Below are 24,569 nucleotides of genomic sequence, written 5' to 3'. Positions count from 1 at the left end.
TCGATTTGACCAGAGCCCCAGTTCGACCATGTCCTTGTCTTTTTGTGGCAATGACAACGACACGGCTGCCTACAATGTGGACAAGGGGGTGCTCAACAACGGCTGTTTCGTGGACGCCTTGAATGTTGTTCCCCATGTGTTGCTGCTTTTCATCACCTTCCCCATATTATTCATAGGTAAGCTCTCAAGAGTAGGAAGACCGCAGCGTTTCGGTTGAATTATGTTTACATATTTACAGCACTGTAATGACACAGAAAAAAAATTACATAAAATCTGTCGTTGTTTTGGATTCGAGGTTGGGGAAGTCAGAGTTCCAAAGTCCACATTCATCACAGCACGTGGCTGCATTTTCCTGGGCATAATTTGCGATGGATCCTCACGTTTATCCTCCTGTTTATCCTGGTGTGTGAAATAGCAGAGGGGATCGTTTCAGATGGGTGAGTGAGTGGCCGCGGGTGTTTTCCATATCGTTTGGGGCTATTTTTACTGATCGCGTTTTGCCTTTCATTGCCTGCACCAGTTGTCCTCTTTCAATGTTCAGAGGGTAGGAAATGCGTCTGTGTTAACCCGCAGCGGGAAGACGAGTCGGAATTTCAATCATAGAAACTGTGGGGCATACCGAACGAAAAGTGTGTTCTCTCTGAGTTTAAGATAGACTCGAGCTTAATCGCTGCAGCGTTCCTTTCCATTAGCAATTAACTAGCATGTAAAATGCTTCCCAAATATTTCATTAGAGGATACTTCACTGTTTAAAATTTGAATTCCTCCCAACTTACAACTTGATCTTTTATAAAGTTTCAAACTCTTTCTCTCTTTGGAAAGGAAGTCCTAGGAAAAACAAGACTGAACATGAAGAACCTAATGTGATTTATCCAGCATAATTGTTTGTTAAACAAGTTTTTTAGCTTGTTATATTAGTTACTTATGAAAGACGATAGAATAGTGAGGACAAAACTCCTCCAAAATGGGGAAATATGATAACATTTTATTGGAAATTCCGAAAGATTTCTGCCATCAGGTTACATGGATAGATCTCAGCAGAATTGACACAAGGAATGAATGAAGTAGAAGTCTTGCTTCGATATGGTTAAATGAAAGATCTTGAAGGTCTCTAGATGATGTTAGTAATATATCTCAATACTCCCAATGTGATTATACATCCAAACAAAACAATAATTGTCTAGTTGGACAATGCTAAAACATTCTAATTTAGGCATGTACAGAAGAAAATCTTTATAGATGCCCAGGTTTTGAGGTATCATGACCAATTAGGAAGACAATAGTACTTGCTTTAAAACGGAGTAAACTGGCAATGCTGAACTTGTTATTGCTGCCATTACATTCCTTCCTGGTCAGGGAAACATTAAAGTCTAATACGAATAAAAAGTTAACAGTACTGTCAACTCTTTGCTGTCAGTGGATTGTTTGAAAAATAATGCTCCAGGAGTATTTTGTTGAGTAGTTTGGCATTGTTACAGGCAGAGTGAAGCATAGACTCTGATCAGTAAGTTTACTCTGGCATATACAGTACTTGAAATTGTATTGTTGCAAATTAATACTGTACACGTACTATTATAAATTACTTTTATTGGCCTCACAATATGAACTATAATTGCTTGACCTTCAAAAAGTAGCAAATGCAAGATTTGATATGATTTCAGAATGCAAGAATTGAACTAGAGAAGTTTTTGTGTGTAACCTGAACACTAACTTTGTGTTTTAGTTTGCAACATCCTGTTATTTTCTGAATTATACCTTCACTTTTTGCTCGTCACTTGTCCAGAGCTAGTCTGAAAATGTTTACTATTGGCAGTTATGTCATGTGACTAAACAGTGAGGTACAAGAATAGTTAGAATGATATATATAAAGCCCAGAATGTTCCATCAATGATGAAGGAACAAAGTTCACCATTCATTTTATTGACAGTTATTCACAACGTGTCTGGGTTTAGAACAGGCAAACTCTAATCTGGTGTCAGATTCAAGATGGCACTCTCTGCAGGGCACCTGTGAACATAGAACATAGAACATAGAAGAATACAGCGCAGTACAGGCCCTTTGGCCCTCGATGTTGCGCCGATCCAAGCCCACCTACCTATACTAACCCACTATCCTCCATATACCCATCCAATGCCCGCTTAAATGCCCATAAAGAGGGAGAGTCCACCACTGCTACTGGCAGGGCATTCCATGAACTTACAACTTGCTGAGTGAAGAACCTACCCCTAACTTCAGTCCTATATCTACCCCCCCTTAATTTAAAGCTATGCCCCCTTGTAATACCCGACTCCATACGCGGGAAAAGGTTCACACTGTCAACCCTATCTAACCCCCTAATCATCTTGTACACCTCAATCAAGTCACCCCTAAACCTTCTTTTCTCTAATGAAAACAGCCCCAAGTGTCTCAGTCTTTCCTCATACGATCTTCCTTCCATACCAGGCAACATCCTGGTAAACCTCCTCTGCACCCGTTCCAGTGCCTCCACATCCTTCCTATAGTATGGCGACCAAAACTGCACACAATATTCCAGATGCGGCCGCACCAGAGTCTTATACAACTGCATCATGACCTCAGGACTCCGGAACTCAATTCCTCTACCAATAAAAGCCAGTACGCCATATGCCTTCCTCACCGCACTATTTACCTGGGTGGCAACTTTCAGAGATCTGTGTACATGGACACCAAGATCCCTCTGCTCATCCACACTACCAAGTATCCGACCATTAGCCCAGTACCCCATCTTTTTGTTATTCTTCCCAAAGTGAATCACCGCACACTTAGCTACATTGAATTCCATTTGCCACCTTTCTGCCCAGCTCTACAGCTTCTCTATATCCTGCTGTAACCTGCCACATCCTTCCTCACTGTCAACAACTCCTCCGACTTTCGTATCATCCGCAAACTTGCTCACCCAACCTTCTAACCCCTCTTCCAGGTCATTTATAAAAATGACAAACAGCAATGGTCCCAAAACAGATCCTTGCGGAACACCGCTAGTGACGGCACTCCATGAAGAAACTTTGCCATCAACTACTACCCTCTGTCTTCTTCCATCCAGCCAATTCCTAATCCAAACCTCCAACTCACCCTCAATGCCATATCTCCGTATTTTCTGCAGTAGCCTTCCATGGGGAACCTTATCAAACGCCTTACTAAAATCCATATATACCACATCTACCGCTTTCCCCTCATCAACCTCCTTCGTCACCTTTTCAAAGAATTCAATAAGGTTTGTGAGGCACGACCTGCCCTTCACAAAACCATGCTGACTATCCTTGATCACATTATTCCTATCCAGATGTGCATAAATCCTATCCCTTACAATTCTCTCTAAGACTTTGCCCACAACAGAAGTGAGACTCACCGGCCTATAGTTACTAGGGTTATCCCTACTCCCCTTTTTGAACAAGGGAACCACATTTGCTATCCTCCAGTCTTCTGGCACTACTCCTGTAGACAAAGAGGACATAAAAATCAAGGCCAATGGCTCTGCAATCTCCTCCCTTGCTTCCCAGAGAATCCTAGGATAAATGCCATCAGGCCCAGGGGACTTATCTATTTTCACCTTTTCCAGGATTTCCAACACCTCTTCTCTACATACCTCAAAGCCATCCATTCTACTTATTTGTGACTCAGTATTCACATCGACGACAATGCCCTGTTCCTGAGTAAATACTGAAGAAAAGTATTCATTCAGTGTCTCCCCAATCTCTTCCGCCTCCACACGCAACTTCCCACTGCTATCCTTGACTGGACCTATTCCTACCCTAGTCATTCTTTTATTCCTAACATACCTATAGAAAGCCTTAGGGTTTTCCCTAATCCTACCGACTAAGGACCTTTCATGTCCCCTCCTTGCTGCTCTTAGCTCTCTCTTCAGGTCCTTCCTGGCTACCCTATACCTCTCAATCGCCACAATTGAACCTTCACGTCTCATCTTGAGATAGGCCGCCCTCTTCCATTTAACAAGGGATTCCAATTCCTTATTAAACCACGGCTCCCTCGCACGACCCTTTCCTCCCTGCCTGACAGGTACATAATTATCAAGGACACTCAATAGTTGCTCCTTGAACAAGCTCCACATATCATTTACACTCTTGCCTTGGAGTCTACTTTTCCAAGCCACACATCCTAAGTCATGCCTCACCGCATCATAATTTCCCTGACCTCAGCTATAACTCTTGCCCTGTAGTACACACTTATCCCTCTCCATCACGAGAGTAAAAATCACCGAATTATGGTCACTATCCCCAAAGTGCTCACCTACCTCTAATTCTAACACCTGGCCTGGTTCGTTACCCAGAACCAAATCCAGTATGGCCTCACCTCTTGTTGGCCTGTCTACATATTGTGTCAGGAAACTCTCCTGCACACATTGAACAAACACTGACCCATCTAACGAACTTGAGCTATAGCTTTCCCAATCAATATCAGGAAAGTTAAAGTCCCCCATAACAACCACCCTATTACTGTCACTCATCTCCTGAATCACCTTCCCTATCCTTTCTTCAATGATTCTAGGACTATTAGGAGGCCTGTAAAAGACTCCTAACAGGGTGACCTCACCTTTCCTATTCCTAACCTCAGCCCAAACTACCTCAGATGGCAAGTCCTCATCCATCGTCCTTTCCACCACTGTAATACTATCTTTGACAAGCAATGCCACACCTCCCCCTCTTTTACCCCCACCTCTGACCCTACTAAAACATTTAAATCCTGGAACCTGCAACAGCCAATCCTGTCCCTGTTCTAGCCATGTCTCCGTAATAGCCACAACATCGAAGTCCCAGGTACCAACCCACGCTGCAAGTTCACCTACCTTATTTCGTATACTTCTTGCATTGAAGTATACACACTTCAAGCCACTTTCCTGTTTACAGACACCCTCCTTGGAAATTGAGGCCATGTTCCTAACCTCCCTACACTCCAGGCCTGCACCCTGAAGCTACAATCTGGGTTCCCATGCCCCTGCAGAGTTAGTTTAAACCCCCCCCAAGAGCACTAGCAAACCTCCCCCCAAGGATACTGGTGCCCCTCAGGTTCAGGTGTAGACCATCCTGTTTATAGAGGTCCCACCGTCCCCAGAAAGAACCCCAGTTATCCAAAAACCGGAATCCCTCCCTCCTGCACCATCCCTGTAGCCACGCATTTAAGTGTTCTCTTTCCCTATTCCTCGAATCTCTATCACGTGGCACGGGTAACAAACCAGAGACAACACCTCTGTTCGTTCTAACTCTGAGCTTCCAACCTAGCTCCCTGAAAGCCTGTCTAACATCCTCGGCACTCCTCCTACCTATGTCGTTGGTGCCAATATGGACCACGACTTCGGGCTGCTCCCCCTCCCCCTCCAGGACCCGGAAAACACGATCAGAGACATCACGTACCCTTGCACCTGGGAGGCAACATACCAAACGTGAGTCTCTCTCGTTCCCACAAAACCGCCTATCTGTGCCCCGAACTATCGAGTCCCCAATTACTACTGCTCTGCTCTTCTTCACCCTTCCCTTCTGAGTAACGGGGAGAGGCTCCGTGCCAGAGAACTTTGTGAGCAGATCAGGAAACAGCAACCTTCTTTAAGATTGAAGATTCCTCACTGAGCCATATAAAGTTCAAAGCAGGAAGTATGAATGATATATAACTCATCTTAATAAAGTGGGCAAGAAATTGAGAAAGAGTAGAATTAAGAGAGAGGGATAGAAACAACATGTGGAAAATGTAGTTTTAAATCTCCAACCCAAAATAATTTTTGATGTAATGGTGTTCCACACATATAAAATTACATTTTCACAGCCAGAGAGGTGATTCAGGTATGATTATCACTTATTGCAATGTTAAAATCCATGAATGGAATAACCTTAATATTCTGGCCTGATTAGTGGTGAACTGGTAGGAAATTTCCCAAAGTTCACACTGTCACATTTATTTCTGCTTTAGTCTATTGGTGAATACTGTAACAGTAATTCTGTGGAACAGTGCAGCATGGCTGATAGCAGCTTTTGGAATTTTGTTTTTAACTATGTACAAGCAGACACTGGAATTTACTGTCTGACATAATACACTATTCACCTAATTTAAATCTAGCATGTGATATAACACAAATATCATAAAATTTGGTTCTTACAGTAGCTTTACCTAAGAGTACAAATCATTACTATAGTTGAAAGTTCAGTATTATCATTACTTAATTTTAAATACCATGGAATGTTACTTTGTGCTCGCTGTCACAAATGATTAATTGTCTGTTTATTTAGCCTTTCCGATATCAATTGTTAAGGTCAGATGTTCTTAATAACTCAATTTTTAAAAATCAGTTCTAAATCAGCATCAGTTTAAAGTTCTGGGTTATTGTCACAAAAACATTTTGCTCGGTGTTGATTTGGAAGTGGAAGAGTAATAGGATCAGTGGTAATATTAAGAACAATTTATGCTAAAAGAACATATATTAAGAAGAGCAGCTGATAAATTGGAAATTAACAAGAAGCATGACTTGAAGTTTTCTAGACCAAAGGTAATTTAGATTGTAAGCTCTGCAGCTTTGCTTCATCCAGTCATGAATGGTAGCGGACAATTAAACAACTAATGGGAGGTGGAGGCATCATAAATATCCAGAACCCCAGTGAAGGGGAAGCCCACACATCAGTGCAAATATTTGCATAATCTTTCAGCCAGGCATTTTTTGGAGGTCCCCAGGAACACAGTATTTCACTCCAAGTGACATCAGGGAACAGCTGAAGACGGTGGATATTCAAAAGGCTACTTGCCCTGGCAACAGTTTGGCTTGAGCTCCAGAACTAGCTGTACTTTAAGAAGACAGCTCACCACTACCTTCTCCAGGGCAATAATTATTGGCCTAACCTGCAATGCTCACAACTCTGTGAACAATTAAAAATTGTACATTCAGTTTGTGATTCTGATAATGTTTACAAGATTTGACCTTTCAGGTACTAGTTAGAAAGAATGGTCCAAAAATAATTCACATTTTAAAATGTTCAGTGGATCCATAATTAAAAACAGGAAATGACTTCTCTCATTAATACTTAGCCTCATCACACTTTCTGTGGAATTACAATCCTTTTACCATATAGGCTAGAGTTGTGCACAGTTTCTAGTGGTTCCAATTTCTCTGTTTTGCTGTGTGGTAACTTTGGCTGACATCAGCTTTAGAGAGTTTTTAAAAAAAAAACTATGACCAGCAGTAAAGCCTGTTCTAATGATTCTTCTTCTCTGGTCTTGCCTGGGTGAACCACACGGAATCCTTAGTTGGCTGCAAGATGCATCTCTTCAACTAAAGGTTGCTTCCTTTCCATATTTGGTTGTATTTACTGAAAGCCAAACAACTTTTCCGGGTGACTGCACGCAAAAACTGCTGTCTGTCTATAACATTCATTGATTTGTAGGGATGCATGTAATCTTATCTCAAAATTAGCATCTCCTGTCCTCTTCTCCATTGCAACATTACTTTCAGGTAGAAATGCTCATTTGTTATCCGTGAATTGTCCCCTCCCAGATCTTTCACATTAGAAGTAAATGGACAGTGTGGCTCAACTGTGCACAAACCAATTGTTGCTACCCCTTACTGGGGTTTTGGGAGGGGGACTCCTCTGAGCCTCAAGGCAGGAAGAGCACTTAATTGGGTAGGATGGTAGCATGCCAGAAACCTGACACCATCCCCGCTCTGTCCCCGAATTAGGTTTAGTGCTGGAAGTTGTAAACTTCACGTTCCCACCACCTTGCAATTTGAGGCTGTGAAGTAGTCAATTAATGGCATTCAAAAATGCCATCCCATCTGCAATTATTTCAGTTGCAGGTAGGATAAAAACAGAGTTGGTTTACTCAGTTGTTTAGCCAGGACAAACAGGTAGTAATCCAGTGAAGTTTGCATTGCCCCTCAATCAGCACTACACTGTGCAACATTGATTGACTGGATCTCCAGTATGAGAGTGACAGCTGAGAGCCACACCCCTGCTCTTGCTCCCTACTTTCCTGAGTCCCTGAAAACCTCCTCCCCTCCATGCTTAAACATAATTCCATTTGATTTGTTTTGATGGTATTGATTGAGAGCTAGAAAGAGTCAAGCACTCTGAGAAAATATCATGTTCTCCTTCAAAAAAAGGTTTAAAGATATTACATCCAGATTAATTAACAAATTGGAGATCAAATGTATGTATTATCTGAAGGTCAGCATCTATACTATTGTTGCTATTCTTCAGTCCTACACTAAGTTATCAATCTAGATGATTGCTTAAATCCCTCATTAGAACTTTAATCTTCAACTTTACAGTTAGAGTGCTACACCTAAAGCCAGCTGACACTGTGATCTGAGTTTAGAAATATTGCGAATAATGTTAGTGAGTGTACCAGGTTTACTGTATTATATTCCTTTGCCACTGTTTTATTGGGGATATTCATGTATTCAAATAGGTTTGCAACATTACTAAATACCAAAAAATTGGGGAGCAATGATTTTCATATGAATGTCACATAATCTACTCATCAGTTAGGAAACACTTCTAGGTTTTGATTTTTATTTTAATTTGAGTAACGTGGAAAAGGTGGAAACCAAAGGTGAGGAAAGAGCAGGAAATGAATTAATTGTGTAGCTCTTTCAAAGATCTAGCACTGGATAAATTGATGACTTTCATATATACCCATTCATGAATCTTTGCATGGTTATCATAATGTGATGAAATTTAGTTTATTAAACACTCAGCATCAGCGAGGTTGTTAAAAAATCACTAAATTGAAAATAAAATGTAAACTCTTCAAACTACCATGCTTCATATATACAATAAGTGTAGGTCCAAGGAAAATAAATGTAATCCATACAAATATTCTCCAAAATGTTTCCAAAATGGGAGTTAAAAAAACATAATATAAATAGTATTGGGAGAAATGCTGGGAAGAGTATAAGAACTTACTGAAATAAGTTCACTTACATAAAAAATGTTCTGTGTTATTTATAAACATATTTGTACAGTTTTGCCTTTAATTCTGCTCACAACAAACAAGGTAGTAACTATACTGAAGCTATACTTTCAACATCCATAACACAGTAGTCCAATTTTATGTATGATCCTGAGATCGGACAGCATTTGCGACATAATCCTGAATGTGCAAATGATTATTGATAACAATTTAGGATTTTCAGTTAGTTTCACAGTATGGCACATGCACATTTATTGAAAGCTACATAAATGTATCTATACATTAATGCAAAGGGCCTGTGCATTGTAAATAGAAGGCACATGTACGTAGATTACATATGTTACAAGTTAATAAAATGGGTGACAATCATTCCCTGGTTTTCTCTCAGGCAATACCTTGACCAATCTGATTCCTGAAGAAGTGCTCATGCCTGAAACATCGATTCTCCTGCTCCTTGGATGCTGCCTGACCTGCTGCGCTTTTCCAGCAACACATTTTCAGCTTGACCAATCTGAGTCAATATGCCTTGTTAAAAATCTATATTTAACTTGGTACTTGTGATTAAATGGTGCATTTCCCATGGCAATGCCTCAACTGATCAGAGTCCACTTCCAACCAGTGAGCACTCTCTACAGTATAAATGTTGTTTTCCCTTACTTTAGCATTGCTTCCAAATTATCTCAATGAAAGCAAAATGATAAACTCATGTTCTTTTCAGCAATATTGAAGGAAGACTTGAGTTTCAAGGAGAATGGGAGATCAATTTAATTCAAGACATCAGGCACATTATTAAAAAAAACTTTTCGTTTCATAATGATTAAGTAAAGGAAATGTTCAGTGGAGAACTATAAGAAGATAAACATTATTGATCTTTAAAAAATAAATTAGTTGAAGTGTTAAATTGTAATATTCATGGAGAAATGACCTGACAGAGCCAGCATAGTTTTATGAAAGGCAAATTATGTTTTGTGGATTTAATTAGCAAGATAGATATTGAAGGTGGGGGGAGGGGGGGGGGGGGGGGCGGGTGGAGGGTGGGGAGGAATGGTTTGGTCAGTGGATCTAATATATTTGGATTTCCAAAGGTCATTAAATAAGATGCTACACAAACTACTGATGTACACAAATGTGGCTTGGGATTGACAGTAATATATTTGCATGGACTGAGGATAAACAGAAAGCAGTGTTAAGAATAAATGGGTAATATTCATAACTATAGTTATAACTAGTTGATTGCCCACAAGATAATTTGCTTGGATCTCAGCTATTTACAGTCTGTATTAATGAATTCGAGGAGGAGACTGAATGTAATGTATCCAAGTTTGTTGACAACATAAAGTTAACTGGCAAAGTAAGGTACAAGAGGCATGCAAAGAAACTGTGAAATTTAGTGAAGAATAATTCACTGATCAAGAAGGTAATATTTGTTGTAAATTGTGGAGAAATATGAAATTAGCAACTTTCATAGAAAGAGCAAATTCATTTTTTTTAAAGTGATGCTCCAATAAGAGTTGTTTGGAAAGGAAGATGTTGGGATTTGAATCAGAGAAGTTTAACCTGCAGGTACAGTAAACAGTTAGAACAGCAACATGTTTTTTTAGTCATTATTATGAAGCATTTAGAGTGAAAATGTATCACGCTTTGCAATAATTACATAGTTTTTGGTGGGGCCATATCGGAGTTTTAGATGCAGTTTTCATCCAAAGAAGGATATAATTGTTATGGAGAGAGGGGGAAACACAAAGGCCCACTAGAATATTGGTTCGCAAACTGGAGTCCACAATGCTAGGAGTGATTAGATTAGATTAGATTCCTTACAGTATGGAAACAAGGACCTTCTTCCCAATACTTCCACACTGACCCTCCAAAGGGTAACCCACCCAGACCCATTGCCCTAATCTATATTTCCCTCTGACTAATGCACCTAACATTATGGGCAGTTTAGCATGGCCAATTCACCTGACATGCACATCTTTTGGACTGTGGTTAGGAAACCAGAGCAAACCAACACAGACAAGGGGAGGATGTGCAAACTCCACACAGACTCCGAAGCTGGAATCAAACCCAGGTCCCTTGGGCTGTGAGGCAGCAGTGCTCACCACTGAACCACTGTGCTGCCCATGAGGAGTGGGTGGGGTCCAATGCAGGAGTCTGTAAAATAATATGAAAATGCTACATTTAAGTGGTTAAGTGGTGACTGGAGGAATGTTGTGCTTTCCACCCCTCCCACCATCCCACAATTATTCCTGCTATCTTTGTGGTTTTGCACTTCTCATGACTGTACTCTCTCCATTCACCTGCTCTTTCAATATTCCCATTCCGCCTCTTCCTCCATTCCGGTAGTGCCTCTTCTGTACCCTGCTTTTCCTCAGCTTCTGATATTTCCATGTTCTATGTCCCCTATGCTGCTGCTCTCTGTCTTCCTGTAAAACATAGCCTATGTGTTGAGAAGCAGGGACACCACCTTACAAAAGCATCATTGCCTGCATTCCTTTCATTTTAGGAGTATCATAATATACATTTAGGATCTGAACCTCCTGATCCATTTGAAAAGAGGTCCCCTCAATCAAATTATTTGACAACCACTGCATTGTATTTATTCCTGAGGTTAAGATGTGCCCTGTGGAAGAGATTGGGTAAAATGGGTTTATATCCATCAAAGCTCAGAAGAATGAGAGGATGTAATGCAGAAGATTCTTAATGAGCTTGACAGGGTAGATGCTGTTTCCCTGATGGGGAATTGAGAAATATAACGATTATTGTCTAGAGATAAAGTGTTTGCAAGTTAGGGTGAGATAAGAATAGATTTCTTTGTTCAGAATTTTGTGAAACTTTGAAATCATTGCAATGTGAGCTGTGGATGCTTTATCACAGAAAATATTCTAAAATGAGACTTAAACAATTTTGTGTGTGAAGGCAACTGAGAGATTGAGGGAAAGAACAGAAAAGTAGATCTGATGGAATTTCAGCCATGATATTATTGAAAGACGGAGCAGGATTAAGCAACCATTTGTTCTTTTCAAGTACCATATGTTCCAATGGTACTAAATAATTATTAATTTTCTGTAATATGCCCAGTATCCTGAATATTTGGAATTAGCATGCCAGAGATACATGATATGTAAACCATTCATCGGACTAGTAAATCTGACCTGAATGGTATAATAACAAGAGTCAGAAAGAGATCAAAGAATAAGTTACAAAGTATTGAAACATTAGGCACCTAATAATGTTTAATTGATGCTGCCTCAGCAATCCTTATTTCACAATGCAATCACACCTACACATTTCACTGCAGCTGTCCTTTGACTGTCTGAGAGTAAGACTGCTTTGACTATTTGCATGATAGATTAATGTCTGTTCAAAAGCTCAATTGTTCTTCCTCAGCTTCACTAAATTAGAACTACATTTATTAGAGAGAATAAGTAGTATTTTGTATTTGCCAATTTAGACAGAATTTAGAAAACAGTATGCTAATTAAATTAAATGTGTTACATTGAAAAAAACAGATACAAAATAAGCAAGGGATTTGCCATTTTTTGCAGATTTTTAATAGTATGGATGTATGGGATTTTTGTTGATCAACTGTCAGCATTTGTCACCATTGCCCCTCTGAATTTGACAGCTATGTCAGGATTTAGCACATGCATAAACCAACACAGGAATCTTGAAGGTGTGACCCATCATTCACAACTTTACCACAGACTGTGCTTTGAAACTATACCCACTGAGCCCACCACCCTAAGATGAAAATTAGCAAAATCAATGGAACTTCCTCTTTTTCAATTTCACATTGCTGTTAAAAACTTCATAAGAAGTTTAAACCTGTCTCAGTAAGCTGCAAGTGAACTTTTCATGGTGATTCTGCATAATACTACTGGTGAACAATTGATTTGGGTCTTTAAAAAGGTTTATGGGATGCGACTAAATTTCTCCTTTTCGATTTTTAAAAATTGTTTAAATATTTATTCATGATACATCAGCTTATATTGTACCTTGCTGTGTATGTTGAAATATTTCTCTCTGAATTTTATCAGAAGTGTTTTGAATATTAGTGCTTTTAATTACCTTGGTTAGACATCAATGAACATTCTTTAACGTGATTGGCAAATTGATGACCTCACACTGACTCAACACTGGGAATCCCCAAGAAACAATGTGACATCAATCAAGTATGATAAATACTAATTTATTCTATTAGTTTTCAGCTTTATCAGCCCTTGCAGCACTTTTGTATGCCAATGAAGGTAAAGTCCTCATTATAGAGATTGCTAGATCTCCCACTGTTCCAGTCTTCAAGGCCAGCAGTTTCTGTTTCTTCTCTGCTGACTACAAAATCAGGACCATTACCATCATTATTCACCTCAATGTCAAACTCCTTTTCCAAAGGTACAAAAAAAGTACATCTTCAATGGTAACTGAACTTCAACAGCTGCTGCAGTTTCATAGAAACCCAGTCTCTTCCAGATTTTTGCCCCTCTTCTTGAAGTTACAGTAGTTGGTTGGCAGAAAGTTTCATAAATATATGTGTATAGAAGTATAATGTGTTAAAATCGTTTAAAATAATGACATACCCTAATTCTATTACAATATTGTATTTGATTTGTCAAGCTAATATTTGTTGTTTATTTTTGTCTTATGTTCTAGGTTTACTGACACACGTCATTTGCATCTCTATATGCCAGCTGGCATGGGTTTCTTGGCTGCAATAACATCCATCATTTATTACCACAACATTGAAACGTCAAACTTTCCCAAACTATTGCTAGGTAGGTTTTGAAATCTGGTACTGCAAAATGATCAGAAAGTCTGTGGCATTGTTTCTTTGCATAACTGTTGGGTCAGAAAAGTTGCTTGATATAAAAAAAATGTCCTTTCAGAGTTAACAGTAACACAAATTTTGCAATTTTGACAAGTTGTTACCTTCAAATTTGGCACCCTTGGTGTTCCTGTGTAAGTCATTAGTAATCTACCATGTAGACCAATGTGCTGGAAAGGAGTGATGGGCTTATAAGATTCTAACCTGATTATTTATATTAATGTAAAATAGCTTGTGTATAGATTGAGTTTATTTATCCAAAGTAGAACATATGATTTTTTAAAAATTCAATACTCTTAAGCCAATCAGTCCCAGTATCAGAACATACAGTACCGGTGGAAGCCAGTCAGTTCATCATGTCTATCGTTATCTTTGCCAGAGTAAACCAAAATGGTCTCCTTATGCACTGCAACAATTGTGTGATTCTGTCATCCAGTTGCTCTATTCAGTCTCTTTATCTATGTCATCCTTTTCTATAAATCTTTATCCAGTCTTTCCTTAAATTATTCCCCAATCTGGGACACAGTAGTGCACTTTGACAAAACTTGCCATTTATAAAACATTTCTCGCTAATTTTCACCTCCCTCTTTTAGGCCAGGCTTTTTTAGATGGCAGGGTTTCCTGGTCCCTACCTGAAGAGTCAATGAAGAATTAGTTGGTGCCAATAAGAGCTGCTCTGCAATTATTTAATGTTCCAAGGAGCATTACCGATTGAAGATGGGACTCCTGCCCCTCATTTGGGTGGAAGTTCCACTTTGGTGAGCTGCCACTCAATCTGAATGATTGATATGTCTGTAGTCTCAGCAGTGGTAGAACTGCAGTGAACAGGATTGAAACTACAATCAGTCCCCTGAGTCCAAACCCCAAAGTGCAAAGAAGTGTTGGGTCTCGGGGTGGGGGGGTTGGGGGTTGGATGATGAGGCCAAGGAGTGTGATATTAATATAGAAGCATAGAAAGTAGGAGCAGCAGAAGACCATTTGATCCTTCAAGCCTGCTTATCCATTCGTTATGGTCATGACTTATCATCTTGGGGTGGCACTGTGGCTCAGTGGTTAGCTCTGCTGCCTCGCAGCACCAGGGACCCAGGTTTGATCCCAGCCTCAAGCGACTGTCTGTGTAGATTTTGCACCTTCTCCCTGTGTCTGCGTAGGTTTCCTCCGGGTGCTCTGGTTTCCTCCGACAGTCCAAATATGTGCACGACAGGTGAATTGACCATGCTAAATTGTCCATAGTGTTAGGTGCATTAGTCAGAGGGAAATGGGTCTTGGTCGGTTATTCTTCGGAGGGTCAGTGTGGACTTGTGGGGCTGAAGGACCTGTTTCCACACTATACGGAATCTAATCTAATCTAAAAGTCAATAGCCTGTTCCTGCTTTCCTCATTATCCTTTGATCCCTTTAGCCCCAAGTGCTATATCCAACTCCTTCTTGAAATCATATAATGTTTTTGCCTCAACTACTTTCTGTGGTTGAGTTCCATAGGTTCACCTCTCTTCAGGTGAAGAATTTTCTCGTCATCTTTACGCTGTATCTTTAAGGTGTTACTCCTGGTTCTAGGTCTCCTTGTCATCAGGAAAATCCTTTCTGCATTTACCTTGTCTGGTCCAGTTAGAATTTTATAGTCTTCTATGAGATTGCCCCTCATTCTTCTGAATTCCAGTGAATATAATCCTAATTCATTCAATTGCTCCTTATGTGTCAGTCCTGTCATCCCAGAAATCAGTTTGTAAATCTTTGCTGCACTCGCGTTATAGGAAGAACATCCTTCCTCAGACAAGGAGAACAATATTGCACACAATACCACAGGTGTGGTCTCACTTAGGCCCTTCCATTTGCAGCAAGACATCCCTGCTCCTGTACTTGAGTCCTCCCTCTATGAAGTCCAACATACTATTGCCTTCTTGGCTGACTTGCATGCTTACCTTCAGCAACTGGTGTGCAAGGACACCCATGCCTTGTTGCATATTCCCCTCTCTCAGTCTATAGCCATTCAGATAATAAATAGCTCTCAACGTGGAAAACCCCACATTTATGCATACGATACTGCATCTGCCATGCATTTGCTCACTTAGGCAGTGTGTCCAAATCACACTGGTGGAGAGGCACGAAGGAGTTGGAAGGTGGAATAGGAAATGTCTCCAGGGCAAAGACCTTATAGGGTGGGCTCCATCTTTGAAAGAATGTGATTATTGGAGATGACTAGCCCATGCCATTCCTGCAGCCTGAGCATGATCATTGTCCTGATTTTCCACTGACTGCTGAACTCTCCCTGACAGCCTGAAAAGTGGAGATGGAGTTGGAAATTGCCTTTAATTGGTCATTATTTGGCCTTTTAAGGACCTCAGTTGGGTGCCTCACAGTTCTATTTTAAAATTGTAGAGAGATCAAGGTGGGCAGGTGGCCAGTGGGAAGGCCATCCAAGGAATTTTATAGACACCTGGCAAACCCATTCACTGGGGACCATAATCATTGCCCATTGTGACAGTTTTAAAGCGATAACTGTCTGTCATTAACTTCTCAACTAGGAGTATCTATTTCCTTACTAAGCTTTTTAAAGGCATCATACTTTCTAAAAAATAAACCTTCTTATCCTACTCCCTAAATAGTACGTTTTCCTCATTATTTTGGATTATCATCACAGCTATAATCCTAGTGATCAACTTAATACAGAGGAATGACTTGAATTTATGTGTGAATATTTGTGCAATAGTTTCATTCTGGTCATTCAGAATGGAGGAAGCTATAGACTATATAATAAAAATTATGCCACTGTAAATCTTCCTTGTTGGCATATGGATCAAAATGACAATTTATTGGATTAATGAGGCCAATTTGTGGAAATTAATTACCAAAGCACTCCCTTGGGCATTATTAACGTTGTTCAGCTGTAACTTGATAGAATTGTAATCTGAATGAGTCAATTAAGTGTGTAATCTTAAGGATAATTACTTGAATAGCGCAATTGTTTGGTAAACATTTGGACTTTAAATGGTAGTTTTGCAGTATAAAGAACCCTTTATACAAGAGGAATGTTAATACATCAGGACAAATGATCAGTACTGTAGCTGTTGTGTATTATTGCTCTACAGAATCTAACATATAAGACCACAAGATTATAAGACAGAAGGACAATATTAAGCCATTCAACCCATCAAAACTATTCTGCCTTTCAATGATTTCTGATAATTGTGAACTTCACTTTTCTGCATTTTCCCCATACCCCTTGATTCACTCACTGATTAAAACCTGTCCATTTGCATATTTTTAAAGACCAGCCTTGACAGCTTTCTGCAGTTAAGAATTCCACAGATTCACAGTCCTCTGTGAAAAGAAATTCTCTTCATCAGGAATCAGATGAAGGGCTTTTGCCTGAAATGTCAATTTTCATGCTCCTTGGATGCTGCCTGACCTGCTGTGCTTTTTCAGCACCACTCTGATCTAAACTCTGGTTTCCAGCATCTGCAGCCCTCACTTTTGCCTGGCAGAACCCATGGGTACTCCCTCTCCACCAAGCAATGAAGAGACCATGACATCTGAGATGGACACAGTGGATGTCGTTGCCTCAATGTCTTTGTCCCTGAAGAAGAGAATGAATTTCTTCCGAGATGGTCCAGGCAGGCTTTAAAGAAGCAAGATACCGTGTGTTACACATCCACGTCACCCATATCTGAGGCAGAGTCAGAGAACCTGACCTGGTGCTAAAATTCCACAGGAGGAGCTACAAAACAAAACAACCGGCCCATGTCCTCGGTCTCAGATGGGGAGGGGTATAGTGATTGTAATAAGGTCAGCCAGGTGAACCGCATAGAATATGGGCTGTTAGTCTGGTCCAATCAGGGAGCCCTGACTGACCGATAAAGAAAGGTAATGCCAGACACCCTGACTCTCCGAGAGCTGGCTCTGATGGAGCTGAATCAGTGTCAAGGACTTCCCACTTGTAACTAAAGGATGACTTGGTGATATCATACCAACCTCTGTGGGGTTACTTCAGTTTATTTTCCTTAAGGTCCTACTGAATTTTCTTTTGAAATCATTGATCATGCTATAAGATGTAGTATAGACAGGTAAGGAGACATAAACTAAAACAACCAATTCACTTCTCTGTGTACTGTCAATAAGTTATTTTGAAAAGCTAGTTGCATGTGCTTTTAAGCAGACTTTAATGGGTTTTAATAAAGAAGATATTTGCTTCCATGCTCTCTCCAAAATCTAAATGCTACTTTACACACCCTATACAGATGAAAGATGTAGTTAAACAGTAAAGTGCACTTCTAGGTAATTGTAATCAACCTGTTTAGGGATGATATAACACACCTCCAGAGAGGATAAGAATTGTACCTGGGCCTCCTGTCTCAGAGGTATGGTCACTACCACTGCACCACAAGTACACTTCTATAATGATTAACCCAGAAGAATAATTAACAGTAAACATGTTTAGCTCATTGTAGGAACAACCGTCCTTGAGTTGCAGTGACAAAGGGTATCTTCTCCACTCCTGAATTCTAGTTCCAATAGCTGAATTCAAATATCAGGATTTCTGTAGGAGTTTTTGATTAGATGAGTGTTCCGCTGATCATGAAGGTAGGCCCGTCTGGCTTTGCATCAATAAGGCCATTTTCTTTGTTGATGGATTTGGAGTTTTGGAATCAGGCTGATAAAGTTTAGAAATACTTTCCAGATTTTGTTTCATAAAAAGCAAATATGGCACAGCCTTGTTGCTGCTGACATTCTTGCAGTTTTCAATTAACTCTGAAAGGCTGCTAAGGTCAGTTCTGGATTCCCAGATCAAAACCAATATCCACAGCTGGTTTTGGATACATGAACAGTACTTATATGGAATCATGAAGGCCATTTCTATGCACACTTATATAGGAAGCATTATTCCCAGATTTTCTTTTCCAAACTTTTGATCTTTTCAGATACAAACCCACTTTCCCTGAATTATGCTCCAGTACCAGACATATGGCAAAACCATCTTCTGCATGACAAATCTGCAGCAAATGAATATAAATAAAATGTATTGTTTAACAAAGTGAAAATTGAGAGTGAACTAAAAATGGTTGAAGTTGAGATCTCTGTCTGGTATTTAGTGTCTTGTTTATCTTTCATGTGCTATCAGTTTCTGCTCACCTGGAGAAGGAGATTAAGCTGTACAAGATAGGATAGTTCAGGAGTGGTTTCATAGAATCATATAAACCCTAGAGTGTGAAAAAAGACCATTCTGCCCATTGAGGCCACACCAACCCATCGAAGAGCATCCCACCTGAACCAACCCCCAATCCTATCCCTATAACCCTTTATTACCACATAGCCTGCACATCCCTGGACATTATGGGCAATTTAGCCTGGCTAATCCATCTAACTGGCACATCTTTGGACTGGGAGGAAACTGAAGCACCTAGAGGAATCTCACACAGACACAGGAAGAATGTGCAAACTCCACACAGACCGTCACCCAAGAATGGAATTGAACCTGGATCCCTGGCCCTATGACACAACAGTGCTAACCACTGAGCAACCATGCCACCCCACATTCATTGTTAAGGGGTCTAACTCAGAGTCAGAGTTTCTGGGTTTATGTTGAAAATTAATCTTCAAACAACAAGTGTAAATTTCAGATAGGCTTCATCTGAGCATATCCATTTAAGGATGGCTCCCATCCATGGTTATTCACCCAGGAACTTCCCATAGTTTTTCAGTTAGTCCATGTTCAGTAAGCATAGGTCATTTGATTTTTAGTAACTTTTTTAACCGTTTATCAGCATCCATTTTAAAAATACAAAGGCAGCTCCAGAAGCTTCCAAAGGAAAAAAGTCCATGTTGAAAGCTGTTAGCAGGACATGCCTCCACTGGGCATTACATCCAATTATCAGTTTTTAACACCACCATACTCTTGACCAGTCTCTTTTTTTTCAAAAATCAATTTGAAAGTATGTGTGGTGGTGTTGATATTCCTTGAAATTGTATTTTCTTATTTTTGCAGCTCTTACTTTCTACCTTTGTTCTTTGAATTTCTCCACAACATTAAGATCACTTCATTTTCTTTTGCATTTCTATGTGCTGTTTCTTTTAGTATTTTGTTTTCTTTCTTGTCATTCATGGCTGTTTTTCTTTTGTCCAGTACAACCCTTGCGTTATGAACAGTGTTATTAACAATGTTATAAACTCTTTCCTTATCACGTTAAAATCTTGTTGAACAGCTTCCACTGCTCTTCTGTGAATTTACCCAATAGCAAACTCTACCTATTACTGTGGATAATCTGTTCTGCTTGTGGCTTTAGCTCATAAAAGTTTGCATTATTTTATTGCTATGGTATTTGCAACATTGTCCAAACACAATGGAAAAGTGGACAGAATTATGAAAAGCAATCAGCTAAATAACTTTAAAATCCTATGATACATTTTAATAAAGCAGATGTTGATTTATTTGTTCATTAAACAGGTACTTTATTATTGATAGGCATCATACATTGTTTATTTTTTGATAAGTATTAATCATTGAGGAATCTTGCACTGAGTTAGGGCTAACTAGCAGGATAGCCTTGATGTGTTGAATGGCCTACTTAGTTTCTATGTAATTTGCCTTTCAATTTGATCTGAGTGCATACCAGAAAGGATTGAAGGGATGTGCAATTACTGTATAGCATAGATTGTTGGGAGTCATGACAAGATAAATAGGCCTAAGAAAACAATAACAGCAAGTAATCCAACATCTTAACCATAAGCAAAGAAGTATGACTGAATAATCTCGTACACTGTTGTTGGATCAGTATTTACATAAAGACAGGGGACAGGTTAAATGAACAGGTAAACTTTTGGCAGATATGGAAAACATGAGGTCAACTATTTCAATAAGTGAGATAGAAAAGCAAAATATTACTTGAATGGAGAGAGACTTCAGAATGTTGTGCTACTGCAGATCTGGATGTCCTCATCCATGGAACATTCATGAAAATCCATGGAATGCACATACTGTAAATAATTAGAAAGGCAACTGGAATGTGGCTGAGGGGGAATGGAATATAAAAAATAGGGGAGCATTGTTTCAAGAGCACAGGGAATTGGTGAGAGCGCACCTCAAATATTGCATACATTTTTAGTCTCTTCCTTTTTAGGAGGGATTTATTTATTTGCATTAGAGACAGTTCAGAGCAGATTGACCACACTGAATCCTGAGATGAAGGGGTTGGCTTATGATGAAATGTTGAGCAGTTTGGGCCTTTGTCTTTTAGAGTATAGAAGAATGATTTAGTAATATGTGCATGAATATGTGGATGACAGGGTATGTACTAAAGAATGTTTTGCATCATGACAGAATCTAGAATTAGAGGAATACCTTCAGAGTAAAGGTCACCCATTGAATATTGAGATGACGACAAATGTCTCTTTGACAATTAGAATTCCATACCTCAGACAGCTGTGGAGGCTCCATAATTGAATATATTAAAGGCTGAGACACATATTAAAGACATGTTTTTGAACTGGATGAGAGTCAGCGATTATGGGGAGCAAGCAGTAGTTGAGGCTACAGTCAAAGTAGCTTTAAGAAAGCAGATTCTTATTCGTTGTGTACATATTGTCTTATGTTATATCCTTTCCTGAACTGTCACTGTATCAGACAGCACATGACATTCCTAATACTCTCCTCTGCAATCTGCAGTAAAACAGTTGAATTTTCTGAGGCAAACTTCTATTATTGGCAGGGAAGAGAATTTGCCCAGAGTCTCTTGACCACTGAATCAGCTCAATGAAGACAACATTGAATGAAAGTGCACATTGCCACATAGGTAATCATTTCTGCAGCTACTTCCACAGCTCAAGTCATTGGAGAATTCTGCAATTGTCATCTGTGCAGTGTCTCAGTAAATAATTCCACTGAAATAGATTTATGCAGGTCATGCCTGCTTGAGCTAATTTGTTAGGAATCCCACAAGCCAGATGTTAATACAGTGGGTGGATTAAATAGATTATGACAAATATGCGTCAGAAACCTTTAGGTTTCCCATGCTCTATCTTGCTTAGGCACATCACTAAATTAAAGTTCTATTCATTGTCTTTGTGTTATAGGACCATACTCTAGAGCATGCTTGATCACTACATTATTAATGAAGCCTCAAGAGCCTTTCCTGTTACAAACAACCCATTAAGTCTGAATTTAATTTAAATTTGAGTGTGATAAGATAGGCAATTATATACAGTTATTGTAATTGAGTTCTTTATAAACTTTACTTTTAAAACATTAAAGTACACTCAGGACAAAATAATACCTAGAAATATGAATAGAATTATTTTAGCCAGTCTAATTTTGTAACGCTGTAATTTATGGAAACATATTCTGATTATGAATTACCCCAGTTATCATCTGGATGATTTCATAGGGACATTTAATGGGGAATGATTTGCTTCTTGTAATTCTACATCACAACACTGGGGTTACAATATTGTAGCCCAAACTCCACCGATGTGCTCACTGTCACTGAGGTTCTATACTGTGAGCCCAGCCCTGCAAATTCTTCTTTACAAAGCAAAGACTGAATTGAATGAAGAGTATGTCAGAACTCTTAAGTTAACACCTTGTATTCATTTCAAGTAATAAACTATGGAGGAGATTTTTAATGTCTGTGATCAATATGCAAGAAGAATAGTAAAACCTAAAACAGATAAACCTTATTTTTCGTTTTGTTGTACTAATTTTCAAATTGTGATAGATCCAAATTGTGAAATTAATGGGATATAAACACATTTTAACCTATTTATGACAAGGTGCTACACAGGAGGCTGCTAAATATAATAAGATGCCATGGTGTTCGGGGCAAGTTAGTGGCATGGATAGAGGATTGGTTGGCTGACAGGAGGCAGGCAGTGTGGATAAAGTGATCTTTTTCAGGATGGCAGCTGCAACCGAGGGCATTGTTGCTAAGTTGGCAGATGACACAAAGATGGGTGGAGGGACAGGTAGTATGGAGGAAGTGGGAAAGCTGCAGAAGGACTTGGACAGGCTAGACGAGTAGATGCAGAAATGGTAAATGGAATGCAAAGATGGAAATTGTAAGACAATATACTTTAGTCAGAATAATAGAGGCAAAAACTATTTTCTAAACTCAAAAGGTTTCAGAAATCTGAAAGACAAAGGGACTCAAGAATCCTAGTTCAGGATTCTCTTAAGGTTAACATGCAGGTTCAGTTGGCAGTTAGGGAGGCAAATACAATTTTTTTTTAGATTCCCTACCGTGTGGAAACAGGGCCTTCGGCCCAACAAGTCCACACTGACCCTCTGAAGAGTAATCCACCCAGACCCATTCCCCTACATTTACCCCTAACACTATGGGTCCCTGCCACTGTGAGCCAGCAGTGCTAACCACTGAGCCACTGTGCCACCCCAAATGTTAACATTCAGTTTGAAAGGGCTAGAATACAAGGGTAAGGATATGCCGCTGAGGTTGCAAAGGACCATATTTAAGACCGAAATAGGTTCTTGACTAGTCAGGAGTTCAAGGGTTACAGGGAGTAAACAGGAGATTGGGGATGAGAAACATTATCAGCCATGATTGAATGGCAGAGTAAACACAATGGGCCAAATGGCTGAATTCTGCTCCTATATCATATGGTCTTAAGATTTTTTTTAAATAACTAAGACAAGAAATCAATTAGAAGCAAATCTGGCACGAACTTTTCTCAGAAAACACCACAGATATTAATTACAGATAGAAAATAAGATTTGTTCAAGATTAATAGTGAAAATATTTGAATTAGAAAATCAACAAGATCCATTGGCTAATGACAGGAAAACATGAGTTTTATGGAGTGCCTATTCCTGTTCTTATGTTTCTGATTCAGAACTTATTTAACATAGCGATATGTTAAAATTATGACAGTTTTAACAGCATAGGCAGCAAAGCAATTATTGTCACTTAAAGCCTTTTCTTTAACATTTCTGGTTTCCACAGGCACAGGACTTGAATAATGAGCTTAACTGCTCACAAAGTATCAATTGCTTTATCTGTGGGATTAATAGCTTAATTCAGTTTGCATTTTCATTATAACTTTATAAAATGTTGATAGCAGTAATGTGTGTTTATTTTGCAGCTTTACTGGTCTATTGGATCTTAGCATTCATTACAAAAACTGTCAAGTTTGCCAAGTTTTGTGAACATGGCATTGGTCTAAGTCAACTCCGGTTCTGTATTGCTGCACTGTTGGCCATATTGTATGGTATGTTGTTGGCTGTGGAAGTCAACGTCATCAGAGTACGGGTAAGTGAGCAGCCACTCTTGCACCTTTTCTTCTCAACTTTGTAAGGGAGTATGGCAGCTTGCTTTCACAAGCTCATCCAAACAGCCATAATGCATCTACAATGCCAAAGAGTGAGGATCAACATGTTAGTTGATTCCAGGGCATCTCATATGAACCATGTACTGTCCTTGTCCGTCTTTTATACAAATGAGTTTTACTGCACAATCACAATTAGACATGGAAACATAGTAACAAGACTAGGCTATTTAGCAATTCAAATCCATTTTTGATGGTTTTCAGTGAGATCTTCACGGAACTATATCTTAACTCCGTCCATCTGCACTGCCTCTGTTTTCTTGACTATTGAAAGTCCATTAATCTCAGATTCAAAATTATTAACTGAATCATTACCTAATTTGTAGGTGAGAGTACCATGATTCTACCATCCTTTGTGTGAGTAACTGTTTTCCTAACTTGCCTCCTGAGTGAACAACTCTAATTCTAAACATACGTCTTCTGGTATTAAACTCTCCAACAACAAATACAGGTGAGAAAGTAATTGTTCAATCCTGACATACTTCACTTAAAAT

General features: G+C 39.3%; 1 protein-coding gene across 9 annotated transcripts in view; it reads left to right on the top strand.

Annotated features, from left to right (window-relative positions):
* The window catches only part of abcc8 (ATP binding cassette subfamily C member 8), a 230,583-nt gene that overhangs the window by 12,634 nt on the left and 193,380 nt on the right, over positions 1–24,569 (top strand). For 8 of the 9 annotated variants that reach the window (XM_043705956.2, XM_043705955.2, XM_043705950.2 and 5 more), the window contains exons 2-5: positions 14–176; positions 296–437; positions 13,576–13,697; positions 23,833–23,999. In XM_043705956.2, coding sequence (XP_043561891.2) covers positions 14–176; positions 296–437; positions 13,576–13,697; positions 23,833–23,999 — 594 coding nt within the window. Of the gene's footprint in view, positions 1–13; positions 177–295; positions 438–13,575; positions 13,698–23,832; positions 24,000–24,569 lie in introns of those variants that run through there. The other variant, XM_087996592.1, reaches the window with a different exon arrangement.

This window comes from Chiloscyllium plagiosum, unplaced genomic scaffold, assembly GCF_037043375.1.
Source record: "Chiloscyllium plagiosum isolate Xiang-an unplaced genomic scaffold, Cpla_swu_hap1 HiC_scaffold_18, whole genome shotgun sequence".
Taxonomy (NCBI): domain Eukaryota; kingdom Metazoa; phylum Chordata; class Chondrichthyes; order Orectolobiformes; family Hemiscylliidae; genus Chiloscyllium; species Chiloscyllium plagiosum.
The sequence above is the reverse complement of the archived record's forward strand: the minus strand, read 5'-3'. Positions and strand labels throughout refer to the sequence as shown.